Source organism: Haemaphysalis longicornis, unplaced genomic scaffold (assembly GCF_048455015.1).
Source record: "Haemaphysalis longicornis isolate Haplotype H1 unplaced genomic scaffold, Haemaphysalis longicornis Haplotype H1 scaffold_14, whole genome shotgun sequence".
In the NCBI taxonomy this organism is placed as follows: Eukaryota; Metazoa; Arthropoda; class Arachnida; order Ixodida; family Ixodidae; genus Haemaphysalis; species Haemaphysalis longicornis.
Window position 1 is genome coordinate 52,937,653 of NW_027526245.1, and position 26,110 is coordinate 52,963,762.

Here is a 26,110-nt window from a genome sequence, read left to right on the forward strand (position 1 = left end):
GAAAACCGTGAATAAATAATTCGCTTTTCAAAAACCCCGTTTCAAACGACAAAAACACTGTTGGAACGAGTGCATGGAAGGTCAGGGTCAACACAGTGAAATAAAAGCCGCCTACCACATCCCCCGGCATCATCGCCACCCAATTGCGGCAACAACGATGGCATCACTTGAATATCAACTTGTAGCCATTGCGGCCGTTGTTTTTCCCTCGGCGCTTCTGGGGCATGCAGCACTTCTAGGCAACAACCCCGCCCTTGGCGTGTTCCAGAATGAAGGGAATGTGAGTTTCACGTTGACGGGAACCCGCTGGGAGGATTTCTTATTGACTATGACAACCAGTATTACCTTTGACTACATATTCGCAATATTTAATGTCGAGTTTTAAAATCCCAACTTCTACTTATTCGGCCGCAGGTAAGAACGCACTGATATTTTTGCCAATGTATTTTAGGGTAGTAATCAAGACCGTAGCTAAGATATCGTATTTCAGTGTGTTAGTGGTACAAAGTGCTGAGGTACTTGCAATGTTTTGCACGCTTTGAATTGACATAAATTATGGTTTCCCACGGAGATACTGATCGGAGACTCCGTTACCGGTACATCATATTTGCGTCTGCTTCTTCCCTTTGCTCCTCTAGTTATTTTAGTTAGTTGCTTCAATCTTTGCCCTTCATGCTTCGGTCTTATTGGTGTATTTTAAGGTCGACATCACTTAGCCGTTACAGAAATTACGCGTTCGTCAGACCCAGTAGCCCTGTCTCCCCAACCCATCTGCTATTACAATTACGGGCTGGCGGGCGGCGTCTCGTGTCACTGCTGCTCTAGAATCAGCTGTCGCCATGAAGGGGATGCACCTGTCTCTCTCACCTACGTCCAGTGTACCACCTTTTCACTATGTGCAGTAACGGTACCAATAATGCACTCAAAAGTCACCCCTGTAGCTCAGCCGTAATGGCGTCGTTGTGATGTGAGTATCGCCACTGCGAAGTCTGTGTTCGATTCCCGCCGACACAAAAATGTACAAACGTTTTTCCGTACCCATTATTTATTTTTTTAGGAAGTACTATGAAAATTTAGACATCCATTAGAGCATTTTTCACGTGGTTCCCGTATGTGCCGTCTGCCATTTCTTTACCACTCGCTGTGTTCATCGAAAAAAAAAAAAAGGAATTCATTACTGAGTGGGTATTTATTGCCTTTGAAGTCAGTGGGTATTTATTGTCTTTGAAATTCGAGACCATAAATTGTTTTTCGCGTTTGCAGTAAATATTCTTTGCGAATTTTGCCTAACCATCGCAACGTTTTCTTATGAAGTACCAGCATCGCCGAAGAGCGTATGGCCAGTGACTGCCAAACTGTATATAGGAGTTCACTGATGTGGTGTCAATATCATGTAAAAACCACGCAGCCACGACTTTCTTGACTGTTATTCACGAGCTTTCATGACTGTTTTTCATTAGCCGAAGCAAGTCGGGATACGTATGATCGAATTCACACGTGCTAGCCAGAACACATCCCATAACAACTAGGCTGTGTCAGGCGGAAAATTGCTGATTCAAGCAGATGCAATTTTGGTTACGCTTGTGGAAGCAATGAGAGCAGGTGAGTCGCATCCAAAGCATTGATCTATGCTCAAATTTCAGGTGGGAACTTGCAATAAAATATTTTCCATGAATTGAAATCGCCACCATCACATAGTGCCCCCGAAGCAATCATGGATTATTATTGTTATTTACGCGGCAGCGGTAGATTTATCATCTGACGCGTGGCCTCGACAAGAGCCAGTCGCTCATCCGGAGTACAGCAGAAGCTGTAATTTTAGCTAACCTGTTTACCTTGCTTTCTGACTTCGACGACCACGCAACAAAGCGAGAAAGTCAATCCCAGGAGTTATTTCTACCGTTAGAGACAATAGTGTTCGCCTGTAAGGAATGGTATCCCATCCCGACTAAGGGATTATGCTTGTGATGGTCAGCCTTGAAGTAAGGACTCTAGACAATTGGGGAAACAGGGGAGGGGCAGATGCGGGGAAGAAGCATCCTCCTAACCAGCGGTCTGAAACCCGCGGCCCGCGGACCCTTTCTTTGCTGCCCGTCCCGCCCCTGAGCACCTTCGTTCATTTATTTTTATTTGTTTTTTTTTTTGTAGAGAGAATGCGTGAGTGCGCGCCTGGCTCGCTTAGCCAAGGTCGCAAATGGCCAAAGACTGCTCGAAAACGCGTTCATATCATCTTTCACGTCTTCACGCTACCAGTGTGGACACCGCATTGGTCATACTGGAGATCGATATCAATATGTTTCTCGAATCCTGGCACCAAATTCTATTCAGAAATGAACCCGTATATTTACAAGATGTGGGAAAGGACCTGCTTCTTTGAAATGCCAGCGTTGGCTGATTTTTTTTTATTTTTCCGAGTAGGTGGAGTTTCTCGGAGTGAGCGGGCACAGTCTTGTCTTGTTTTCTTGTTCCACGGGGGAAAAGGAAGGTTTAGGAGAGTCTCCCGTCCGCTTCAGTTGAGGAAGGGTGGAAGCCCAATGAGACTAGCACATCAATTGACAAGTGCGCCCAAGAAAAGCCTAGAGTCCTGAAAAAAACAAAAAGACACGGCAGAAAGAAACAGCAAAAGTGCGCATAGAAAAAACATCGCACACCAAACAAAAAACAGAAAAGGACACTCCAAAATCATGGGCGACCTCCGGGGGGGACCAAACACGCTACTTAGCCGATGGCCAGAAAACGGTTTTAATACACGATTTACCCCGAATGGGAGCAGCGAAGTGCTCTAAGGACTCTAATGATGGCAATGCCATTTAAACAGGAAAGAGAAAAAAAAAGGAGACGAGCAACATGGGAAAAAAAACCGTGGGATAACAAAATTAATAATTATCACACACATTCTCATAGAAAACCAGAGGCCAAAATAAAACCCAGGCATGGTTTGAGGAGAAGAAGACAGTGAGAGAGTATAAAAGAGTGAAAAATGAAGCAACCAGAGGCCAAAACTAAACGCAGGCATGGTTGAAAATGACCGAAATAATGACTAACATATTAAAAATGACTACCTATGGGTGAAAATAAAAATTTTAAAAAGAGGAAAAAGATAAATCATGTAAAATAGAACCTAACGACTAGCGGCCAAAATAAAGCTCAGGCAAGGTCGAGAGAGGACAATTAAAACTATCTAAAGGATAAAAATAACGGAGAAATATACAGAGGCTAAAAAAAACCGTAGGCGTGGAAGGTCAAGAGAGGTAAAACGGTCAAATTCTAAAAACAAAAAAACCTATCTAAACAGACAAAAAACTAGAACGTCCGCTGAGTAAAAGATGAGGAGAGTGAAAGAACCATTCACGCACGCAAACATACACACATATATTCAATGAGGGAAAAAAAGAAGGAATGGGTGATGCACAAGGCGGTGTACTCATATTTTTATGGCGATACAATTTTAGGGAAGCGATTAAGACTAACGAGGCTTCCGACACGATCACGTGCGGCTAGCCAAGCAACGTCCGAATCTCGGCGCCCAATCTCCTTTGCCGCCCGCCTAGTGCTGGGACAGACGAGGCCGCGGGCGCCGAAAGCAAGACCAAGCACTTTAGTTAGCTTGGACATGACATGCAAAATCGGGTTGTACTTCCGGCGCTTTTCTAGGTTTGCGTGCTCCGCGGCCTCCACGCTATTGTCCCATGGGATCGCCACATCCACCACCTACATCTTGGAAGGAAGAACCAGGACTATGTCAGGCCTGTGCCCGACTCCGTCCGTATCTGTGATGACTTTTTCCGTGGTGATTGTGGCTTCCGGATGGATGATTTTGAGTTTTTTGATGATGGCTTTCTCGATGAAATTGTGACGAACAATCCTGGGGTTGTGTATGGATGTGCATTTCTGAAGAATGTGAAAGGTTGTCTCGTCGTGGTTACCGCAACGTCGGCAGAGCCTTGCCTTTGGATCCCGGGCTCCCCGATTGGAGAGGTATCGGGTGGGGTACAGGTTGGCCCGCAGTCGGAGGGACGTAATTCTATCACCGTCCCCCATAAAGCAGGCCTGAGGCCGGAGCCACCTGTTTCCCAGGGTATCCCCAAGATAGGCAAACAGCCCTTGATTGTCGTAAGTGCGCATCCATTCGCTCCAGGATTGCGCTCGTGATTCCTGAAGGGTTTTTGAAAGCTTCTTACTCTCCGTGATGGAAACGGGCACTCTTAAAAAATTCTTCCCTCCGCACGATCACGTCTGCCAGGGGCCCATCGAGAACGGCAGCCACAGCTGGGCAGCCTAGGCGACGGAGACGCGCCAGGCTCTTGAACTGAACTTCCTGCACCACCCGGCCCAGCTGTAGAATGCCTAGGCCCCCATTCTTGTTAGGAAGATGCGTGAGTATGTCAGGGTATGAAAGGGGGAGGTGAAGAATGTTTTTACTTAGATTGGAGTAGCAATGAGTTGGCTGCAGCTTCGTCTGCGAATACCTCTGCGAATACCTTTGTCTGCGAATACCCCCCCACCTTCCTTTCTTCCCCATGCTGACCGACGCGTCCACCTTCTGAAATAAAGTTTTGTTATGTTATGTTTACTTATATTCTAATGGCCTTATCTAGTTTAGGAGCGACCTGGTGAACTGAAAGGGTGCTGGAGGTCGCGTATAGCAATTTGGGCACCTATAGGGCCGATATACATGTCAATTTTTGTAAAGGTCTCAGTCGTGCTTTTTTGATGAGTTCCAATGGGCCGCTGATTAGCTGGACTGAAACCTGAGCGGGTTTATTAATGAAAAAATATAGTCCTAGGTAACGTATGGGCTCGTTTCGTCGTTTTGGCTCGATCACTCCATCTCACAGCCTTAGCGGGGTAATAGAGTAATCGAACCACTTCACCGAATGCGTATCTTACGACCAACGAACATATTGGGGTTTTTTGTTTAATTTTAGACCTATGTTTTTTAAGTGCTTTTGGGCGACCTCCAGGTTCCTTATCAGTTCGCTGTAAGAGCTTGCCATGAGGACCAGACCGTCCGCGTAAGCCATAGCTGCGATGCATGATTGTCGGAAGTGAACACCGAAGCCGGAGGAGTTCGGGCTGTTGAGAAGGGGATCAAGCGTTAAATTGAATAGAAAAGGCGCCAATGGATCGCCCTCCCTGCTTGATCCCCCTCTCAACAAAAACCCGCACTCTATCCGACTTCCCCTTGCATAAAAAGGTGGTATACTGAGCCGAATATAGCTCCCACACCGCGCAAACGTAAGAATCATGCGCCCCTCCCTCGAGCAGAGCAACAAACAAGGCCTTGTGGCTCACCGAGTCGAAAGCTTTTTGTAGGTCGAGGGAGGCTGCAAAGAATGGTTTGCGTTCTTGTTTACAATGGCGCATGATTACCTGCAGTAATAGAAGGTTGGATTGTGCTGACCTGTCATCAGAAAAGCCGTTTTGTAGTGGTGAGAAAGAGTAGGATTTCTGTAGTCGGCTGAAAATGAGGCGGGTGAAGAGGCGAACAATGACTGAGCTGATCGTGATCGGACGGAGTTCGGAAGGGGTTGAGGCCGAAGACTTCTTTGGTATAAACACCGTGCGCGACTCCCTCAGTTCGTCGGGCATGTGGTGATGACTAAGCCAATTATTGGGGATGAGGGCTATAATGGCCGGAGGTATTTCCCTAAGTTCTTTTAAAGTTAAGCCGCCCGGTCCTGGAGCCGCATCAGCACGCATTACACGGAAAGCCCACTCTACCTCCTCCTGGCTGAAAGGCGGGGCCTCATCAGGTAGACTATCCGGGGTGATGCCAACGGTTCTCCCGTCCTCCGAGGGTGCCGAAACATTCCGGTCATATACGGCGTGGATGTCCGCAAGGGGGATCTCTCTGTTGTGATTCCGATTGGCACCAGCGCAGGCCTCTAGCTCCTGGAGAAGAATTTTGGGACCGAGGGCAAAGAGCCGTTGATGCTCTCAGTATAAACGTTATTTGAATGGCCTGGTACCTTCTCCAGGTAACCTGGTGCAAGGTCTTCCCTTGGGAGGAGCCTTTCCATGTCTTGTTTTTAGCCTTACCCCGAAATGCTCATATATAGTGCGGATGTCGCCATACGTAAGTGGTGTCTCAGCCAAGTTGTGGGCCAGCCCAAGTGCCTCCAATCCATGTTCTGATAATAAAGTTTCCACCTGGGCGGCTGGCATGAAGTCACTGTGAACGGAAGTTGTATTGGGCTCTGCCGCAGCCACAGTGCCTGGGGCCGGAGGCAGCAGACCTCCAACCCGAAGATGCCGGAGCGGCGAACCCTGCCGCAATCTCTCTGTCTCCCTCTCGACTACTAATTTGCAATCGTCCCTGTGACGGAGTGCCTTGATAGAGTCATGGCTCCTTTCAAGGTACTGGTCAGCGATAGCCCTATTCTCAAATCTTTCACCAGGAGGCAAGGACAACTCAATTTGGGCAACCAGGCGCATCTCCGCCTCGCTCCATCTGCGGCAGCTGCATACTTGATGTTTTTTGAGGGCTCGGCGGCGCGGCTCAGAGGCCTGTAGAACATTGTTAGCGGAAGGTAGTGAGCAGGCATTATTAGGCAATACCGGCCCGAGGTCTCAATCGTGAGGGAGCGCGATGGCAGGAGCAGATGAGCCAGCGGGCCCCTCCCCCGAGGGTGGCTCCGGTGCCATTCTGGGAACCGCTTTTATCTTTTTGTTCCGCGTGTATTTCTCCAAAGCGGCAGCCAAGTCGTCGTCGCTCCTGTCATAATTTTGTGAACAAGTTAACGACGCCCCTGGCCCGCCCATCATAGGTGCGTCACCACTGGGTTCTGCCCAGGGTGCGAGGCTGGCAAATCCCGCCGTGGCCGCACCACAAATTGGGTGGAGCTCCCCGCATTGTGACGCGGCCATGACAGCCGTGGTAGGCCCGGACGGCGTCGTCCCCCCGCGCCCGATCTCAGCTCGCATCGTCCAATCGTCCAATCGGGGGGATCGTCCAATCTGCCCTTGCTGAATTTTCCATCTTACCGCTTGACCTTGGAAGGTCATCTGTCTGAGTGGTGTCATGTTGGATTGCTAAACCCTCCGCCCCAGCCCGTTTTGAAGATACTGACAAGTGTGGGACCCTGTTCGGCAGGGCATCAGAATCGGCCCCGAGGGCTGGGCTGGGGGTGGACAACGAGCGAACGTCGGAAATTGGAGGCGTTGTGGCTTTCCCAGAGGGCAAGTTGGAAGCCAAACATGGAGGAGTTGCATCGTTTGTGTGGTCACTCAACTCTTTGCCTCCGACGTTACCACACCCGCTGCGCTCCAGCTGCACCTTCCCCGTGTTGCCGAGGGTAGGTGACAGGACCGGCTGTTCGACCCGGACCGCAGCGACAGCCTCGACAGAGCGGGCCGGGGAGCCGGTGTTGATAGCGAGGGATTCGTCTAATTCGGGGGTGGGGGGTTGTTACCCCCCCCCGGTTTCAACCTTCTTTGCTGTCCCTGCCCTTGCGGCCCTAAATTTAGTGACTGCGGCCCGCTCACTCATGTGAGTTTGAGATCCCTGCTCTGAACATTCACTTTGGGTCCGCTTGAGGTATGATCAAACCCCCCGCAAGGATACAGCGACTTAGCTGACTGAGCACAGGTCCCACCTTGCACCGATCCTGCCACACACATGCGATAGCATAGGTGGCTAATTTATGCCTAATCCAGCATCGCGACCAAGTCGGTTTTGAAGCAAAGCTTTCTACCTACCTCTAACAGTTTCCGCGGTCGTTGTGGCGGGCGCCACAACAAACTCCAAACCACGCTAAATAAACACTAATGACGCCGCCAGAGATCAAACCTGGGCCCGAAGGGAAGCAGAGCGAGAGCCCGTCGTCTTAGCGACTGAGCTACGCCCACACGTGGAGACGGGGGAGTTTTGATTCAGCGGCTGAGGAGGGAGAGGGCACTTTGGAGGTGGCACAAGAAACAAGAGTGAGGGGAAGGCAGTGAGAGATATACCGCACTAGCCGCGCGTGCCGCCCTTTTCCTCACCCTTCGAGAGACGCTCCTCTCCGTTTTATTTTTGCTGACGCCTGGCCGGGCTACAGCGGCGGCGTCCTCCGCTCTAGCCCAGCCGTGGCCTACGCTGCTGCGTTCGGTACGCGGCCTCCAAGAATCCCAGTTAACGGCTGGAAGAATCTCTGGTCTTACTCTTTCTTGAGCCACTTGTGTGAATTCAAGTGACGTCGCATGGGCAATTGTTGTGGGTGTCGTTTACAGTTTTGCTTTCTAACCACATTCACAGGGTGAATTGGCGCTCATTTTTGTAGAAGGCTCATGGGGCGCGAACGATGCAAGTTTTAGCTGCCCCGCTGGCAACCTTGAGCCTGCTACATTAAATGAGGCATGTTGAATAGATTCTGGGTGTGCCAAGCCGTCCAAATGTGTGCTGGCTACACAGGGCGGAGACGATTTGCAGTATCATGGGAGTTAAGGCATAGATAATGCAGTCACGTTATGCGGGTTGTGTGCATCAAACACTGTAAGGTGTTAACGAAGACTTAGTATATTGCACGACGAAACCAATGTATTATATTTCTCCGCAATCCAACTGTGAAGGTAGCGCTGACATACTTCAATAGTGATAAAAGCTGACTCAACATAAATATCGCCGATACATGCGCGAGTATTGGACGAAAGCAACAAAATCAAAGCTAGTAACTCAAGAGAACGATGATTAAAAAGAGGAGCGTTCTTTCAAGGAACGTGAGTGAAACTCAGTCCACAATACGAACTGCTTCGACCGCCTCGGATTGGCGCAGTCGGATAGGCGTTGGCTTCATTACGCGAGAGACGCAGGTTCGAATCGGAGCACGAGAAGCGTTTTGGTCTTCAGGCGATCATCATCTATCACCTTGTTACATTTTGGGAAACCCACTGTGTAAAGATGGCTTTCCTGCAGTGCGTCTCCATGTTCCATAGGACAGCACAAGTCAGGCATAAAATGCTTCTAGAGTTCAAACAATGTCCACGCGCATTTGCGTGGAAGCAGCTGAGCACCTCCGAACCGTCTAGAACAACTTCTTTTACTGAGCTGCAAAAATAAATACCAATATGCCCTTCTTAGTCTTCTCATGACAATATCATACGCTTCTCAAGCCACTGTTATTTCTCTTACGTCTTCCGAAAGTTGCAAAATGTAAAAAAATCACTTGAAATTTTTCAAGCCCTATACTTTCGTTCCTAAGTTGACGAATTATTCACGCATGTGCGAGTTCTAGACCATAACCAGCAAGCGTTCTTTTTTCGAAATCTTCAAGTGATTTCGATGAATGCAGGCTTTTACAGTACTGGTCATACGGGTTGTCTTCGAAAATTTTATATACCTCCTCTTAGCAATATGCCTACCTAAAAACAGCACAACAACCAAAAAATTGTCCGATTCAACAAACAGGTGTCGGTCAACGTAAAGCGAAGCTTTACAGTTGTGCTTGTAGGGTCGTAATGTGACGCGCATAAACCATCACCTTGACCTTCGTGGTTTGCTCAGCGAACGTGCTCTCGATGTTTGGTAGACGCCACCAGCTCCACGCGCAGATAGCGTTAGACACGCATGGACGAGAGATCCCACGCCATCAGTCGCGTTCTAAGCCCTCCTCCGCGCTACGCTACGGCCACTGATATCTGTTGTAAAATAAAAGCCACCGCCGCCACCTGTGAGAAAGCAGCAGCACCTACATCAGTCGCAGCCAGCAGCCCCGCGAAAAACAAAGAGAAGCTCCAAAAAAAAAGGTTTGCTTTAAATATATTGAAGAGTCGTAACGAGAAACTGAAGAGGCGAGAAGGCGTCTTAGTGTCTCGCAAGAAGGCACGCACACAGTTGAGAGGCAGGCAACCAGACAACCACCCCTTTCTCCACAGCTGACATCTCTGCCGCCTGGTCGTAGCGGGTATTACGATCGGATTGCAAAGCTTCCTCTGTGATAGATGATGGCTGGCAGACAACAGACAAGGTTGACGTTTTTACAATGGCTAGTCTGGCCAATATTTAGGGTGATCTAAGTTAAGTCGACAGGTTTTTTTTTTAATTAGGCGCTTAGATTTACGTACAGACAACCTCAACAGTGAGGTTATGCGCCCAGGGGGACACATAATTACGAAGTAAATATTGAGTTCGGTGGCTTAATTAACTAAAATTGATCAATCAACGTTTTAGTCGCTACAGTAACCAAGCATGTTTGCATTGGAAAGTTAGACGCAATCGTGTTTTTACGCCGTTTCATTTGGCGGAATTGTCCTCGCGCATCCGTACTCTGAGATATAAATCTCCGAAGTTTAACTGCCCTTCGCCTGATTACGCATGCAAGACCGTGATGACCGGCGCAAAGCTCCTCCCTTCTGTGTCGTGCCTGCTGTGTAAGGTGTTTAGTTCGACAACGAGGTGGAGGCATCGGCAAAAGTTATAACGAGCACCCATTCAGTTTTGGCTGGCGTTATCGCAATCTGCAGTACTCGGAACCGCTATGAAAACGGAACAAAAGGAAGGAGGGAAGGAGCTATGCGCCGGTCTAGACTTCTACATTCGTAATCATGCGAACGGCAATCAACCTCCGCAGTTTGATATCTGGGAACACGGACGCGCCAGGACAATTCTGCAAATGAAATAGCTTAGAAACACGATTGCGTGTAACTTTTCAATACAATCATGCCTGATTACTGCATCCACTAAAAAGTTAATTTATCAATTTTATTAATCAATAAGCCACCAGGTTCACTATTTACCTACTAATTATGTGTCCCCCTGGGGGAACAAGCTCACTGTAGACGTGGTTTCACGTATATCTAACCGCCTAATTTTTTAAAAAGACCTGTCGACTTGACTTTAATCACTCTGTATAATGTTACGTATTCGCAGAACACCTCAAGAACCGTAAGTGTTCGGCGGGAGTGACCGGGGATACATCAGAAATCCTTCCACTTTGCTCGTGCTGTTTCGTTTGTATATTGTTAAGTAAAATTATTGCGCTAAAAAGGGACACGGACGGAGTGAGGACAGACACACACGCCGCAAACTTCCAAACTACTTTTTATTGCCACTGTATCAACTTTATACACTTTGCAAAGGACGATCGCGCATGCGCACTAAAAAAAAGAGAGATTAAACTTTCGGTGATGCGGCGGCCAAGAAAACCAATTCCTTTTTGGTAAGAGCAACGTAAGAGCCAGCGAGGGCTTGCTAACACACTTATCTCCGAGCCTTGCTATCGCCTCAGCCTCAGTGATTTCTCGCAAAAGTTGCGTACGACCACGAGATAAAATTTCACGCTTCTTAAATATAGGCGTACGTCGCTGGCTCTTACTGAAAAGGAATTGGTTTTCTTGGCCGCCGCATCACCGAACGTTTAATCTCTTTTTTTGGGTGCTCATGCGCGATCGTCCTTTGCAAAGTGTATAAAGTGGACACAGTGGCAATATAAAGTAGTTTGGAAGTTTGCGCCTCGTGTGTCTGTCCTCACTCCGTCCGTGTCCCTTTTTAGCGAAATCATTTTATTCAACAATGGAGTGCCAACGTGCCCAGGTCACTACCCTTATTAAATTCGTTTGTGTAATTTTTGACAAGACAGAGTTTGTGGGGCAGTTACCCTGGGACGCTTCCTATGACCTGGAGGAAGCGAGGCAACCCGCTTCCTGCGGTACTCTTATTTCCTCTCTGACTTTGCTTTTAAGTGCGAATGCACTTTATAAGCGACCCCAAACCATCCACCGCCGGCGGCGGCGGCGGCGGCGTCGGCGTCCGCAGTGCTCCTCTATATTTAAAAAAGAAACAGCATCCGGCGCCAGGTTTCGATCCGAGGACTTTGCGGCCGCAGCGCGACGCTCTACCGACCAAGCCACGGAGGCGACTTTTTTTTTTTTTCTTTAATACATGGAAATTTTAGAGAGAAGTCAGCCAAGACAATTGACACACAATATAAACACTAACAGACAGAAAAGGGTAAGCCCGTCAGTCTAACAAAGGTCGGCACCAATTCAAAACTAAGGCAAGCAAACGCACGCATCCAAAAGATGCAGCCACTCTGGTGGATCACTCTGCGCGACATAAACGCTCCGTACCAACGCCGCCTGTTCCCGAAAAATGACCTTGGTCGGCCTAGGGGGTTCAGCATGCCGATCAGTCATGCGGCACTTCCACAAGCTAAACAAACCTAGGAGCACAAAAACGTCATACGGCACCCGATTAACGTCCTCAAATGGCAAGAAGCGAATGGTGTATGGGGTGATGTCAATGTCCTTTTTTAGTGTCCGTTGCAAAACGTCCCAGAAAAACACCGCGTCACGGCACAGCACAAAACAGTGGTCAATAGTTTCTGGTTGGTTGCACAAGCGGCAATTGTCTGACCAAGGGATCGACATTCCTTTGTCTCGCAGCCATGTTTTAACTGGAAGCGTTTGCGAATGAAGCTTAAAGAAAAACGTTTTAGCATTTGGCGGCACGCACATACGCTTGACACGGTCTAAAACATTATTCGTATGGTCCCGCAAGTATGGCTGGCGATAAAGAGGCACGGGGAATAGATTTTGAATTAAAGTGTTCGTCATAGCTGTCCTTGAAAGACTAAACAGGTACTCCAGAGAAAACCGCGCAGTAAGGAAATGAAAAGTATCTACAACTTCTTTTAGAAAACCCCATGGCGGCTTTTGGTTGACCTCACCCGTAGAAACAAGGAGAAACGGCAAATGGTAACTTATGCGCTCTTGAATTACAGTACGTAAAAATGGATGCGACACTGATATCAGTGTTAGTGACGCGCCTTATATCTTTAACGCATTCAAACTACGTCGTCAGCGGCGTGCGTTGGCGACTCAGCGGCGTTATAGCGGCTTGATAACTGCGTGGTGTACACGTGATACTACAAACCCGATGGAAGAGATGGAAGAGAAGGCGGCGAGGCGGTGGGCTGCGAGGGCCGAGCGCAAGCGCCGCAAGCGGGCCGACAACCGTGCATTCGCACTTTCACATTCTCCCCCTCGGGGAAATGCGGGGGAATTTTTTTGACCTGACACTTTCAAAGGCTTCCTATCAAAATTCAGCCCAACAGGTCTGTGTACAGAAAAGACCGGCTGTTAGCGAAGCGGTGCCCTCGTCTCTGATTAGCTGAAAGATTATAATGTTGCTACTCTGAGAGAGCAACAGTCATAGGCTGCTATAAATTTAGCCGAATTCGTTTACGTCTTCATAAACTCGAATTACAATATCTCTTTCTGCACAGCATTTTTGGTGATATTTTGTGCATTAGAAGTAAAATACCGGAATCGGGAGTTTTTGTGTAATTGGGACTTTGACTGCGATTTTCATGTTGATTTTCGCAGCTTTTGGAGGTCCTGAGCCACGCCGGTTGCCTTAGTAGAATGTAGATTATGAAGCCTAAACCAGACCCCTTCCAACTTACTCTAATGGCTAACTTTCATTTGCAGTGTTTTCCAGTAAAGGAAACCTGGTACATTACCCAGAGGAACTACGAGATTGATCCATACTTCGGTATCCTACCCGCATGCACCACCATTAGTGCCGCATGGCCTTTTTCCAACAACACCGGGAAGTTTAAGGTGCAGGTGGGAACTCTCCCTATGTGAGTATTATATCAATTGGCTCGGTGACCCTATACTCTAATCACGTTATGAACCCAAAAAGAAAATTGTGCAACAGGAAGAATACATTCGGCATGTTCTGTTATTGTGATGCGGAACTTGTATTCCTTTCTCGTATTTAAATTCGTTACAAAAACCTAATGCGTGACTGTCCCAGATAAATAATTAAGGAGTATAGAAGTACACGACGTTTTACAGCAGCACTTTAAAAGACGTAGCGAGAAGTAAGCAATGGTAGTATTTACAATACCGCATTCTAGCGCAAGTCCTGCAAAGAGGAAAAATGAGACGCATTCCCCGGCACAAGAAACGTACCACGCAACGCTGCCGCCAAACATTTCAGCAAGGCTTAAAGAGGCACTGACACAAAAATTTTGCATCTTGGTTTTTTGTTGCGATAAGTAGCTAATGACATACTTATCACATGTGGAACCCTCATGTGCTTCTGCGTGTGGCGGTTGTTTACTTACAGACGTTTTCAATGCGGCTAGTCGCAGTTTTGGCTTCAGCGGGTGCGTCGAAACGCGAGTTTTGTGTACACAAAGCTGTCCACGTGAATTTCAGGCGGATATCACACAGCAGAGCTTCCGTAGTACTCTCGAATCCGCGTCGCCGGCAGTTTTCGCAAATGCCCCCACATACTGATGTCGTGAGCCGCTTAATTAAAAAGCGACAGGGGACGTGACGCAAGCTCTGTGAGAGCACATTGCTGCCACTGCTAGAGAACGACGCGCGACGCTCGAAACAGTGGGTGGCAAGACGCGCGCTGGTAGCAGCCGGCCGCTCTACGTATGCAGGTCCGCCTACAGATGCGTTCGGCTTAGCACTGCTGCGGATATTCGATTGCCGCTCTCGTAAGTGGTGCAGATGACAATTTTCAATGCAACCCGCAATCACATCATTAACTCCTTTCTCATATGAGCTGCCATGTTTGGGACTTGGGTCCCAATTCGTGCGGCGGTAACAAGATATCGCTTGAGCTACCTGCGCCGGCCTGCGCCACTTCGCGGCCGTGGCCGCCGCCTGCGCAGCGACCGTGCGCCTCACTCAGTGCGCTTTTCTTGGCATCGGCGCGTTTTCACGTCCAGTGTAATCAAAATCAATAAAAAAAAGCACCTTGAATCGCTGTAGAACTCAGGTCGCGGCCAGCTGCTCGATAAGCCAACGAAATCCCGGCGCCTCCGCCGACATTGTTCGTTCCTCGAGAGCAGAAGCTCCGACCTGCGATTGAAGCGACGAGCCGGCGGAAAACGCCAGCAGTGCGGAACCACCCAACATAAACACGTGACGTGTTTGGATGCTGTTTATTTAGTCCAAATGCTCGGAATGCAGCTAGCGCCAGTTAACTCCTCTGGCTGCTTGGTTGCGTTTCGCCCACTTTAAAATTGATTTTCAATATGTTCTAGGCTGTATTTGCGGGTCATATTTTGCAGATGATGTATGTGTTTTCACACCAATCTATCTCCCAAGTTATCTCGCGTTCAAAATTTTGTGTCAGTACCTGTTTAGCATATCGAGCGTTACCAATGCTTAACGCCACTTGCCTTACTCCAATGTCGCTAATGGGTGTGTAGACCTACAAGGAATAAAACGTAACAGTTGGAAGCTGACAAATCTGCAATTGTTTTGGTATTTCAAAGTATGTTTTTTGTGCCTTTGCCGACACTACTGAAACTCTTATTTAAATTTTAGTTTTCCGCCTGCGCTTTTAACGGTCGGGGTTGCTGCAAGGCACTCAATTTAAAGTAGCGGTGTCACGGTTCTGTAGGCTGAGGCGTTCATGCGACTCCATTTTTTGCCTGTTTCTGAACGATCTATCAAAATACTCATTCAGATGACAAGTTGGAAAACAAAAATTTCACATTACACTACTTGATGAAACTGAACTGCTTGCTCCGCTCTCCATGCCGTTAATCTGTTATGCTACTTCCAGATACGTTACAATAACTCTCATGTCATCCCCTGGGTACACCGTGAAGAACGTGCTTAATGTGCGGCCTGATCTCCGTAAGTGCCGCACTGCGTTCAGTGCACCTTGCCCTGATGCTTGCTACTCTAGAATCCCGTAAATCCGTAAATACCAACCCTTTAAGAGCAATGATCCACAAATTAAAGTGAACTGCACTAACCCTTGTCTTTTCTACAAGCAAGCATATTTGATAGTTTTCCAAGTTCTGCTACAAATTGAAATAGCGCATTGTGCATTATGGGTATTGGGAAATACTAGTAATATGAAATTTCTGCAATTTTTTTAAAGCCACACCTTAAATGAACATTTTAGCACATATTATGTGAGAAGCCTAAGAGGGCTTTTCGGCGATTGTATGCAAAAATATTGTAAAAAATTTACAAGAGAGAATTAGACACTCAATTAAACTGCGCAAACCATGAAATACTGTGCAAGAACGACGTACAACCGACGTCCAAATATTCCGGGAAGTGATTTAGACTGTCCAAAGTTCACTTTTCCAGTCTTACGGCTCAGCGCGTGGTTTGTATACGGGAGCAAAGCGTAGCGTTTCGTGACATCATCTCCGTACGCCTTGCACCAGCTTAGCCATCAGGTAGCGCGGAAATTTCTTTGATAGTACAAGCCGCGTACCGGAAACATTTGACGCCGCCTGCGCATAATCGCTTATAAAGCGTTGTGCCGTACCCATTGTGAATACCTGCTGTTGCAAGTGTCTGTAATATCAGACTTAGATTCAGAGTGCTTCTACTGGAGTCAAAGCGCAGACCCATATTTCTTGAAACTGGCCATTAGGGAGCTTGCTTGGGAAGCATACTTTAGGGATAGGTTTATTGATTCCTTGGTTCTTAGCAAATGAGTGTCTGTCACAACTCGCGCTGCAACAACATAAGCGCCTGTCTATATATTGTTGTCCAATACCTCTCTACGATTAATTACAACACTGTGCGAATCGCTTTTATACAACGAAGAAGCAATTTTTGTGTGTCACGTAGCGAAGAACATAAGGCCTCACGTATCACTGGGAGGTCTGCCGCAGTGAACCGTCATCCGCAGCTTGAAACGCAATGTGTCAGAAGGGGGACCTTTGCAATGCTCACCATTTGACAACGTTAAGCCCAAAAGCGTCGGGTAAGTGCTTAAGGACGCCTGTTTAGACCTGACGTCCGGTAATACACAAGTTGAGCCGTTTGACATTGAAAGCAACGACATGCTCGTCGTACGGCAAGATGCTGGTACCGGTTGACTACGTTTGACCTGAAAAATTGACGTTAGGCTTAAAGGGACCATGCGGACAAAACACAAGCTCCGTTCATTCGAAAGATTGCCTGGTTATATTCATACTGACACCACTTTAACGCACCCTTCGCTCAAATAAGCTGCATAATTAGAAAAAAATGGAATGGCCATGTGACCCACAAGTTCATTTCGCGCAACAGAACCTATGATGTGATATGTGCCCAGCTGTGCGATTGGCTGAGGCCGGCAAAAGCGAACGCAAATTCGGCACGGCTCATAAGCTTACCGAACGAGCTATGTGCACTTAAATGTAATACATCTTGATTTTCCAGCAGTAAAAATGGTGCGGTAAACAATGAGCGTTACGAAAACAAACGTAAGCATAGAAGTACCGATGCGCAGTGCTGTTGGTACTGGACGCACTATGCTTGTTTTATCTGCACAGCACTCCACTGTTTTCAAGTTGTGTTACACGACACTGGCTGATTGGCGTAAGCGACGTTGTATTACGTGACCATGTGTGTCGAACCTACCCCATATTTCACAAAACGATTACTTTCTACCGTAACAAAAACAAGCCAGGTGCAGATAGGTCCAAAAACAAACCAACCACGGGCAGCTGTTCGTGGATGAGTATAGTAGCGCCATCTAGAAGGCCTGACGAAAAGCAAGGCGGCAAGGCTGAATGATGCAGTGGAAGTTCCTTCGAATACCCGTACTTTGACTTCATTGCTGACGTTCGAAAACATACGATTTGGCGAGAAAATCAAAATTTTAGCCTACATTCAATATTTTTTTTTACTGAACACGGCATCATTTGCTGCCGGGCAAGCGCTGAGGGCACCATAAAATTCAAAATCTTTCGAATAAAACAAGCTTCTATTTTATCTGCATGGCCCCTTTAAAGTCCGGCAATAAAGTTCCCGCATTACGCCCTCCCTCTACTGTGCAACAACCTTCCCACAAGCATGTTGTAAACTCTAATACACTGGAGGCCTCACGAAGTGATACAGATATTTGTTGGGCGCGATTGACTCTTGGCGCCACCGCACAAAACCGCATGAATGACTTTCGGAGCGCACACCAATGCGAACAATACCCACGATCGCAAGTATTATTACTTGCTATTTCTGATACGTTCAGGGAAGAGCGGCATTAAGCGTTTCACTTCATATTGTGGCAATGCAACTGTGTGAGAAAAAAAATACCCAAAAAATTGAGATATCTTTAATTTCTGCTGTAAAATCCTTTATTCGAACGCCAGTGTTTCCAACCCAATCTTAATATACTCCTGTGGAATCCACTGAGCAATGTGCCCAGTACTAAATATTGTGTCCACTCGCGATTGCACGCATGTTGGACTGAAGTGGCTTTTGTGCCTTCAAAACAACACTTCCATCTTGGCACCAATACATTTTAAAGAAACTCTGCAACACTTTCACTAAGCGCTTTCACTCTTTCCATCGCGTCTGGAACCACTATGAAAGCTATAGTTACCGGCAGCACGGAGCGGCACTGCGTGATTTGCTCGTCGTACCAGATACGCCTTCCATTTACGCGTTGTTTTTGTGGCTTTTGTAAAGTTGCTATCGAAAAGCGTTCATTGCTGCAACTGAAGCAAATGAGGCCAACAGCCGCCTAATGGCCTTAGTGACGTAATTCGAGCCGTCGAAGAACGTCAACACCGGGAAAGAGAGAAAAATCATTCAAGCCAGTTTACAAGTTATCTGATGGGAATAGAGCGGAAATTTTTGGCTGAGGTACTTTGCGACCCCCTAATATAAGTACTGGTTGTGTTGGGTGACTACGTTCCGCAAGCATTTAGGATTTTTAAAAAAGATTTAAAAAGTGTTGCAGAGTTTCTTTAATACCCTGTTTGTAACCCTTCCCCTGAGTGTGATTTCCGTCAATGTATATCATGATAGAAAGGTACGCTTCATTCATGTGTACTAGTATTTATTAGAATGACAATTTTGAGCACGGCTTTTCTACGTTTCTACAATGACCAGACTAACCCATTCATTCTTGCCTGCAGTTCCACGAATCATCCCAAGCTTAAACGTGACCAGCCTCTACGCGGACTGCAGCGCATGCAAAGTGATGCGCCACAATTACATCCAACGAGGTAACGTATATGTTCACTTTTGATACAGGTTCATGTGCGTGATAACTACAGAAATTGCTTTTCCCCTGTTGTAGATTCGAGGTTCCTGCCTCAATATATCCGCGCAATATCATATAAAGTGAAAGAACTGCCTGCTTGGGCCCTTTGCTGAAGCTGCGGCTTGCTGTAAACAAAGCACAGCCCCTATATCAGCAGGACGATGGCTAACGCGGGAAGCTTTATCCGATGCAACCTGTCTCAAAGTGAGCGTTCAAAATTCAAACAGCTTCGACAATGTCAGAATGACCCGATCGGGTAGACTTCGGCTTCATAATGCGAGGAAGCCTGGATTGACTCCGACCACAGTACCCGTTTTCTTTTTTGAAGCGCTTGATGTGCCTTCACCTATCATCATCACCATCGCTGTGTGAAACCCTTTGTGCAAAGCTCAATTTCCTGCTGTGCGTTTTGTTCGGACGTACGATGTCATCAGTGAGGAATAGAAGGCTTCCTTTTAAACATTGTTTTACCCCTGTAGTAAACTCGATGTTTCTACCTGATCGCAACTGCGGAATATCGCAACTGAAAGCCCTTCCCGCCTGAGCCCTTCGCTGAGCCTGCATTACACTATAAATTGAATGCAGAAAAACGTCAGAGCACATCTACGCTTTTGGACGTTATGATGTCGCCGCGACAAGGTGAGCCTGCGAGGTGGTGGTGAGGCTGCGAGGTGGTGAGTTTGTGCGAGAATGCTACAGTGCCAATGTCGAGAGGTGTACATTTCCAAGGAGAATCCCGGCGATGTCATCTCTCGTTATGAAGATATGCCGGCGGCGGTGACCGGGCCACCGCTGACTGAAAAAGTAATGTTCAAGTTACACAATTAGGTGCTACTTCGTCTGCATAATTTTTTATTAGAACTCATTTTATTGCGCTTCTGTTCATCTTAGGGGCCTTCAACTGGTTTTTGAGAGCCTACCTTGACTGTTGGTCACTTTTACAAATGAGGTGCCACAAAATCGGCGCCGATATCACTTTCGGTGGGGCAGATGTCACCAATTGTCAAACTAAAGATACCCTGCCCAAACGTGGAACACTTGTGCAAACTTGTGAACACAATCGAGAGGCACTCGCATCCTGTGTGTGTAGGCTTCGGGACTTTTGATATCACAAAAAATACTTCAAATTATCCCAGAGCTTAAGGAATCAGGTTTCGGTATATTCGAGGACAACTCGTTAAGACTGCGTGATATCCCATAGATGTTCGAAACGCGTAGAATGCTTGTGTAGGCATTCGCGCTGAATTGGCTCCTTGGTTGAAAAGTGTTTTAACCATCAATTCATTCCCGACGTCCCCTGCAGTAGGCATCAAGTCTCTAAGGAACGTTTTAGGGTTCCCAGGTACCCAGCAATCAATGCAGAATGACCTCCATTTGTAGTCCACTTGTCGCTACAGCCCCAAGCGGCATCCTCTAATGTCCCCTATTCAGCTACACCTGACGCAACAACCTGCGAACTGCAGAGAAATTCGAACCCCTATTTAGCCACCCCAGCCTTCATGTCAGAAGCATATAATTAGCTGGAGACCTCATTATACCCATTCTTTTTTTATTAGCTGTATGCACCAGTATTAACAGAAACCTGACCCCAGGAAGGTGTTTACATATCCGAGTTCACCTCGCCAGGCTACATCAGCGTTTGTGCCTATTGACTGTCTGTAAAACGATTAAACATCGCGTTGCCTGTCCATTGGGATAGAAAATTTAGTCATTTCGGGCTTTTTAGATGCTGAGTCTGGTGAAAACATTATATCAACTGGAGTTCTGTTGTCGTCGGCGCTTCATTCCTGTCCGGGCTTTTGCATTGTTGTGTTGATTACCTTGACCTGTTTATGAAAAAGGATATATCTAACTGCAAGAACTCGATATTTTTATTTGATTTTATTACTCTTGAACCACACTTGTTCTCTTTTAGTAATTTCGGCTGAGACGCGCTAAGTACACTATATTTTTTTTGTTTGGTCCCACGTAGTGACTCTGAACACATCACTAGTTTCACTTAGACATTTCATATTTACAATCTCAAATCCGCGTGACAAGGGTTTCCAGTGTAAAACAATTGGTGGAATTCCTGACCGTAAGGGAGTGCTTCTTTCTCTCTAATTTTCAGTTACTAAACCTCGTTTGGCTATCTCGGCTTTCCCCTATTTTAATCGAGCGGAGTATAAGTTAGTTATTAACACAGTAGCCGCGCCGGTGAATCCATTTCAGACCCTAATTCCATTGTTACTACAATGGTTAATGTGTTTTAAAACCTCAGAAATATTTCCATATGACTTTCGGCCTCCACCAAAGCAAAAGGAAACACCTAGTCGCATATGCGCTTCCTTCATTGCGACTGTAGTAGAAAGACGGCAGGCGTCTGCTGCCTGTGCCGCGTACAACCTTCTTCGCCCCCCGCTTCCACCCCTCACTCTCCTCCCCTCAGTTCTCGCTCCTCTTACGAAGAATTCACCTAAGGTTTTTTTTCCAATGCAATCCAATTCTCTAGATTTTCGCACTGCTCGCGCTCCATCTGTTAGGACAGCGAGCATCATTTTTGGTTCAACCTAGAACAGCACCAGCGGGAGCTGTTCTTTTTGTGCTTTGTTTTCTCTAGCAACTGCTATAGCCTTCCGGCGTTACTTTTAACACGTTATTTTTTTGACTTCCTTTACAAACCACCAAAATGTGTACACTTAAGCAAAAGAAGGCGAGCACTACTTGTTAGCTGCTAATATATTGCCTTAAATGTGCAAATACATTTTTGTGCTATGTAATAAAGACATATGCGACTGACGTCATCAGTCTTAGTAGTTAGCAACAATTCTGCTTAGAGAAACGTCTTTTTGACTAATTTTTTTGAACGTTTGCTCGAAGGCTGAATCGAGCGCCGGACAGACATACACACGCTACATTTCCCGTTCATGGTGCCCACGAAAGACAATCGCCTTTAAACGGTAATTTCTCGGGAACGAATCGTAACATTTCTTATTTATCAGTCCGCGTCCGTAGGGTAAGGCCTTACGAGTCCACCAGTAGCCTACAGAGCATAGGCGAATTTGAACAGGCCAGGGAAAAACTGCGAAATAAAATAAACACTGCTTCAGACTTTTCGGAGCACAGTTGGATTGCTTACTAACTAGTACTCCTCTAAAATCTTAATATTGTTGCCCGAAACCGCAGTACTTAACTCACTTCAAATTCACAAAATACTAACAGTGGGAGTGAAAATTAAAGCGCGTTCAATACGTTCTTTCAATCTGGTTTTAGCCTCGACAATGACCGTTCTCCTCAGTCTTTTAGTCCTGCCATTCTCTTCATGGGATAGTGTCACCTTCAACGAGAAAGGTGTCTTTAGTATCCTGAAGACCATAACATGAAGATATTCCACAGACCCGAAAACTTAGTGAACATGTTTCTATACTCGGTGACAACTTAAGAACGGCACCGGAAGTTGCCGATGTGCCTTATCACCGTAGCCGGATGTTTCTCCCCGCGGCGCAAGTAGGGCGTTACTGGGAATATTTTGAACATGGCGTGAGCAGTTCCCGTGATTTTTTTGGACTTATAATGCTTATAAACGACTCCAGTGACGACAAACAAACTGCGTGAGACAAGGCAGACGATATCACGCATTCATAGCCAACCCCTTTCAAAACGCGCACGCACCGACGCCACGGGTCCGGCGCTTTGGCGGAGTGATACACTACACGAGGTGGTGCCGTTCTGGAGTTGTAACCGAGTATAGTTTGCTACACTCCATGGACGTGCCGCTACATGGATGGCAATCCTTTTTCTTTGAAAATGTAAAGTTGTTTTACAGGGCGGACTCATTTATATTGAACTGGATACTTGAAGTATAGTATTAGGAAATTGTTTACGCTCAGTAACAATAAAATATGACTCAGCACTGACCACAGTAGATGCCGGATAGCATACTTGATATTGATAAATCGGCACTCAATAATATCGAGAAACAAGACTGATTAATTAAACATAAAAAAATCTAATTAAGGACTTTTGAGTTGTTTCTTGTGACGTTTATTTACGGTTAAATAATGAGAACGTACTGTGTGAAAGCTTTCACAAGATAAACACGTAAAGTATAAAATTGGTTATTAAAATTAAGACTACTGAAGTAATTTGAAGATTCTGTTAATTGGATGATTGTGCTGAAAGATTTCTTCACTTTTTGTGAAGCAATAGTCAGGAACGGATTATTCTGCATACGATAACATACGTTTGTAGAAAGTATGCTCCAGCATAATACACCAGCAAGGGTTAGCGATACGGTCGGTAGTTAAAAGTGGTTGCTTGTCACCAGAGTTGTATAATGCGAACACTTTAGCGATTCTTTACGAGCGAGGGGCTATACCTGTTTCAAGTATGTTGTTGAAGAAGCTACACCAATATTGCTATACTAAGCTGTTGGAGCTGTACAGAAAAAAAGCCATCAGAAATACCAGTCACAAATAAGACCGCAACTTTGCCTAAACCTCAGCCTTTTCATACTTGAAACTAACCGCACTTTCCGCGTACCCACACATTGAATGCAGAATTTCAGAATTTATTTCATGGCGTCACTCAGTCCGCCATTACCTGTTACCTGCCGAGAAAAATGTGTTAAACACTCATGAAAATTCCGCAATATTCTCCTCAACGTTTCACTTTATCGTCCCGCAGTTTTTTCCCGCGCACAGAAGAGTTATCAAGTTCTCTGCCAGGCTATGTGGGTACCCTCTGGTCAGATAAACTTTGCCAGCAATCCACGAAAACCGAGCAATACCTATTCATTTACCCTAATATGTTATCTGTAACGGCTTTTTATGTACGGCATACGTGTATTCTTTCAGATGCCCACGTGTGAGAGAAAATTTTGTTATTGGTGTAAACTTTCATGCATACCTAATCAGCCCCAATCTGTTTACCACTATGAGACAGCCTCGTTCTTTTTTTGTTTTGTACCCTTTGTTTTGCAGGCCTCCTAAATCGTTTGCTTAATATTATCTGCTTTTCGTTTTGCGTAAATCACATTATACCGATGCCTGGTTTAAACCTTATACTTGCACTATTTCCCAACTTTAGCTGCAGCCCCACAAGGGATGCACTATATGTATACAAATAGAATAAAAAAAAGTGCTGTATTTTGATCGGCGACCATGAGGATCTTTTGAAGCCTGTACTGGCGTCATCAAATTTTCCACAGCTACGGCTACTCATCCGATCTGAAGCTGCCGCATTTTTTATATTTTCAGCATCAGCTCTTTTCCACACTAAAAAAACTAAGGAAGCGCACACTAACGCGTATACCTTGAAGGTAGCAAAGCTGTACGCAACCTTCACGACCATCCCGAGGTTTAAGTCCACGATTGCAGCCGATTTGCTTCTTCTTCAGTGCCGCAACGACCTACACTCCATCGTTGTTGCTATCAGTGGGATCTTCCTTAATTTTTTGGAAGTGATAATCATTGGACATCACTTTGGAGGGGTGTAAGCTATGACGTGTCTTTCTCGTTCCGAGCAAGTGTTGCGACGATTACTTTGAAGGCTGCAGGTTTTTTTGCGAATCTTGGTTAATCTCTATACTTGTGTATGCTTGGCTTGCAAACAACACTAGCGCTCGGCATTTACTTGGTTTTGTTAATTGCCGGGCTGTCGCCGCGAGGCTGACCCTCGCGTACGCGCGCTCGACATTTTATTCATACTTTCAACTGTGGACCCGAAAAATTACGCTTTCCTAAACAGCTTCGCTTAAACAAGAGTATTCATTGTTTATATGCCCGTTCACTACCCCTCTCATTGTTTGCACTGATGCAATTGTTGAAGCACCGCATCGCGCATTCTCGGCGTATCGATTCAAAATATATTTCAGTCGCTAATAAGAATAACAGCTGAAAACAATCACCTCTACCGAAATAGTAGTCTAGAATTCTAGAACTTACGTTCATTTGCCAGGCGCGGTGACTAAATGACTAAGGCATTGTGCCGCTGAGTTCAAGGACGCGGGTTCCATCCAGGCCACGGTGGCTGCTTTCCTGATGAAGGCGAGAAGAGAAAAGGCCTCTGTGTAGAGATTTCGGTGAAACCTGGTGATCTCAGGAGGCGGAAATTAACCTGGAGCCCTCCACTACGGCATGCCTCCTGGCCCGGTGTAGCTTCGGTGGCTTATTGCGTTAATGCCGACAATCAACCATCAATCAATATATGTTCATTTGCCGCTATCAGAAATTACACTTTCCATACAACAAAAATATTCTGAAAATGCTGGAAGGTACAGCGCCCTAACAACTGCCAAGTGAACAGATGGGAAAAGAGACGATGCCCACACCTGATGCTTATGCGAGAGATGTATGTAAATTGATACGTAAAGTGAGCTGCGTATAGCTACGCTCCCCTTTAATAAGCAACGAGCTCACCCTCAGATCTTCCTACACTTTTTCGATTACCAAGTCTGCTGCACAGGGTAAAAAAGGTAGCAACAAGATAATTCGAAACAGCGCCTGCGTTTTCATATTCTTGGTGTTCTTAACACTGCTATCGTACTGTCTATTTCCATCTCTTGCCCTTTCAGGGAAAGGATGCAGCTTGTGGCGTCCAGAGAGCGCACTGGACAGAAAGGATCAGTGCTGCGACTTTGCGTATGATTTGCTGTGTGGGCCATCACCGAAGTACCAACTGTACGATAAGTGCTGAAAGCTAGCATCAGCCTGTTGCCCTGCAGCTTCAAGAAGCGTTTACTGGTTGATTCATTAAAGAATCCTTGTGGGCTTCTCCTTCTCTTTTTGTTGTTTCCTTAGGTGATGATAATTTTCAGACAAGTGCGTACTAAAAAATCAACAAACACTTTCCAGTATCAAAACAACACTAAAGCATCACTTTCAGCGTACATTTATGCTTGAACAACTACGCCGGCGTTAAAGTTTACTAATGAATACTGTATTGTTCCGTTCGCCTTAAAAATGCCTTGATGAGATAGCTTTAAGTTGTCGTCGTAGAGACTGTAACCACAACACGCGTTGAAACATGCCCAGTCAAGGGTTTGAATCGACTCTAACGGCGAAAAAGCAGACCTTGTAAATATGCTGCGTTGATGCTACTCACCACGCGTTTGCCAGTGCAGGCAAGATGAGAGGGTATTTCATAAAAGATAAACCGATACATAACCAATCACCT

At 46.3% G+C, this 26,110-nt stretch overlaps 1 protein-coding gene across 1 annotated transcript; it reads left to right on the forward strand.

Moving 5' to 3' along the window:
• Positions 1–150: 150 nt before the first annotated feature.
• Positions 151–25,699, forward strand: LOC144165101 (uncharacterized). The gene is made up of 5 exons (XM_077695223.1): positions 151–280; positions 13,411–13,565; positions 15,518–15,591; positions 18,828–18,917; positions 25,509–25,699. The coding sequence occupies exons 1-5, from the start codon at positions 158–160 to the stop codon at positions 25,628–25,630; spliced, it is 564 nt and encodes a 187-aa protein (XP_077551349.1). The 5' UTR covers positions 151–157; the 3' UTR covers positions 25,631–25,699.
• The last annotated feature ends 411 nt before the right edge of the window (positions 25,700–26,110 follow it).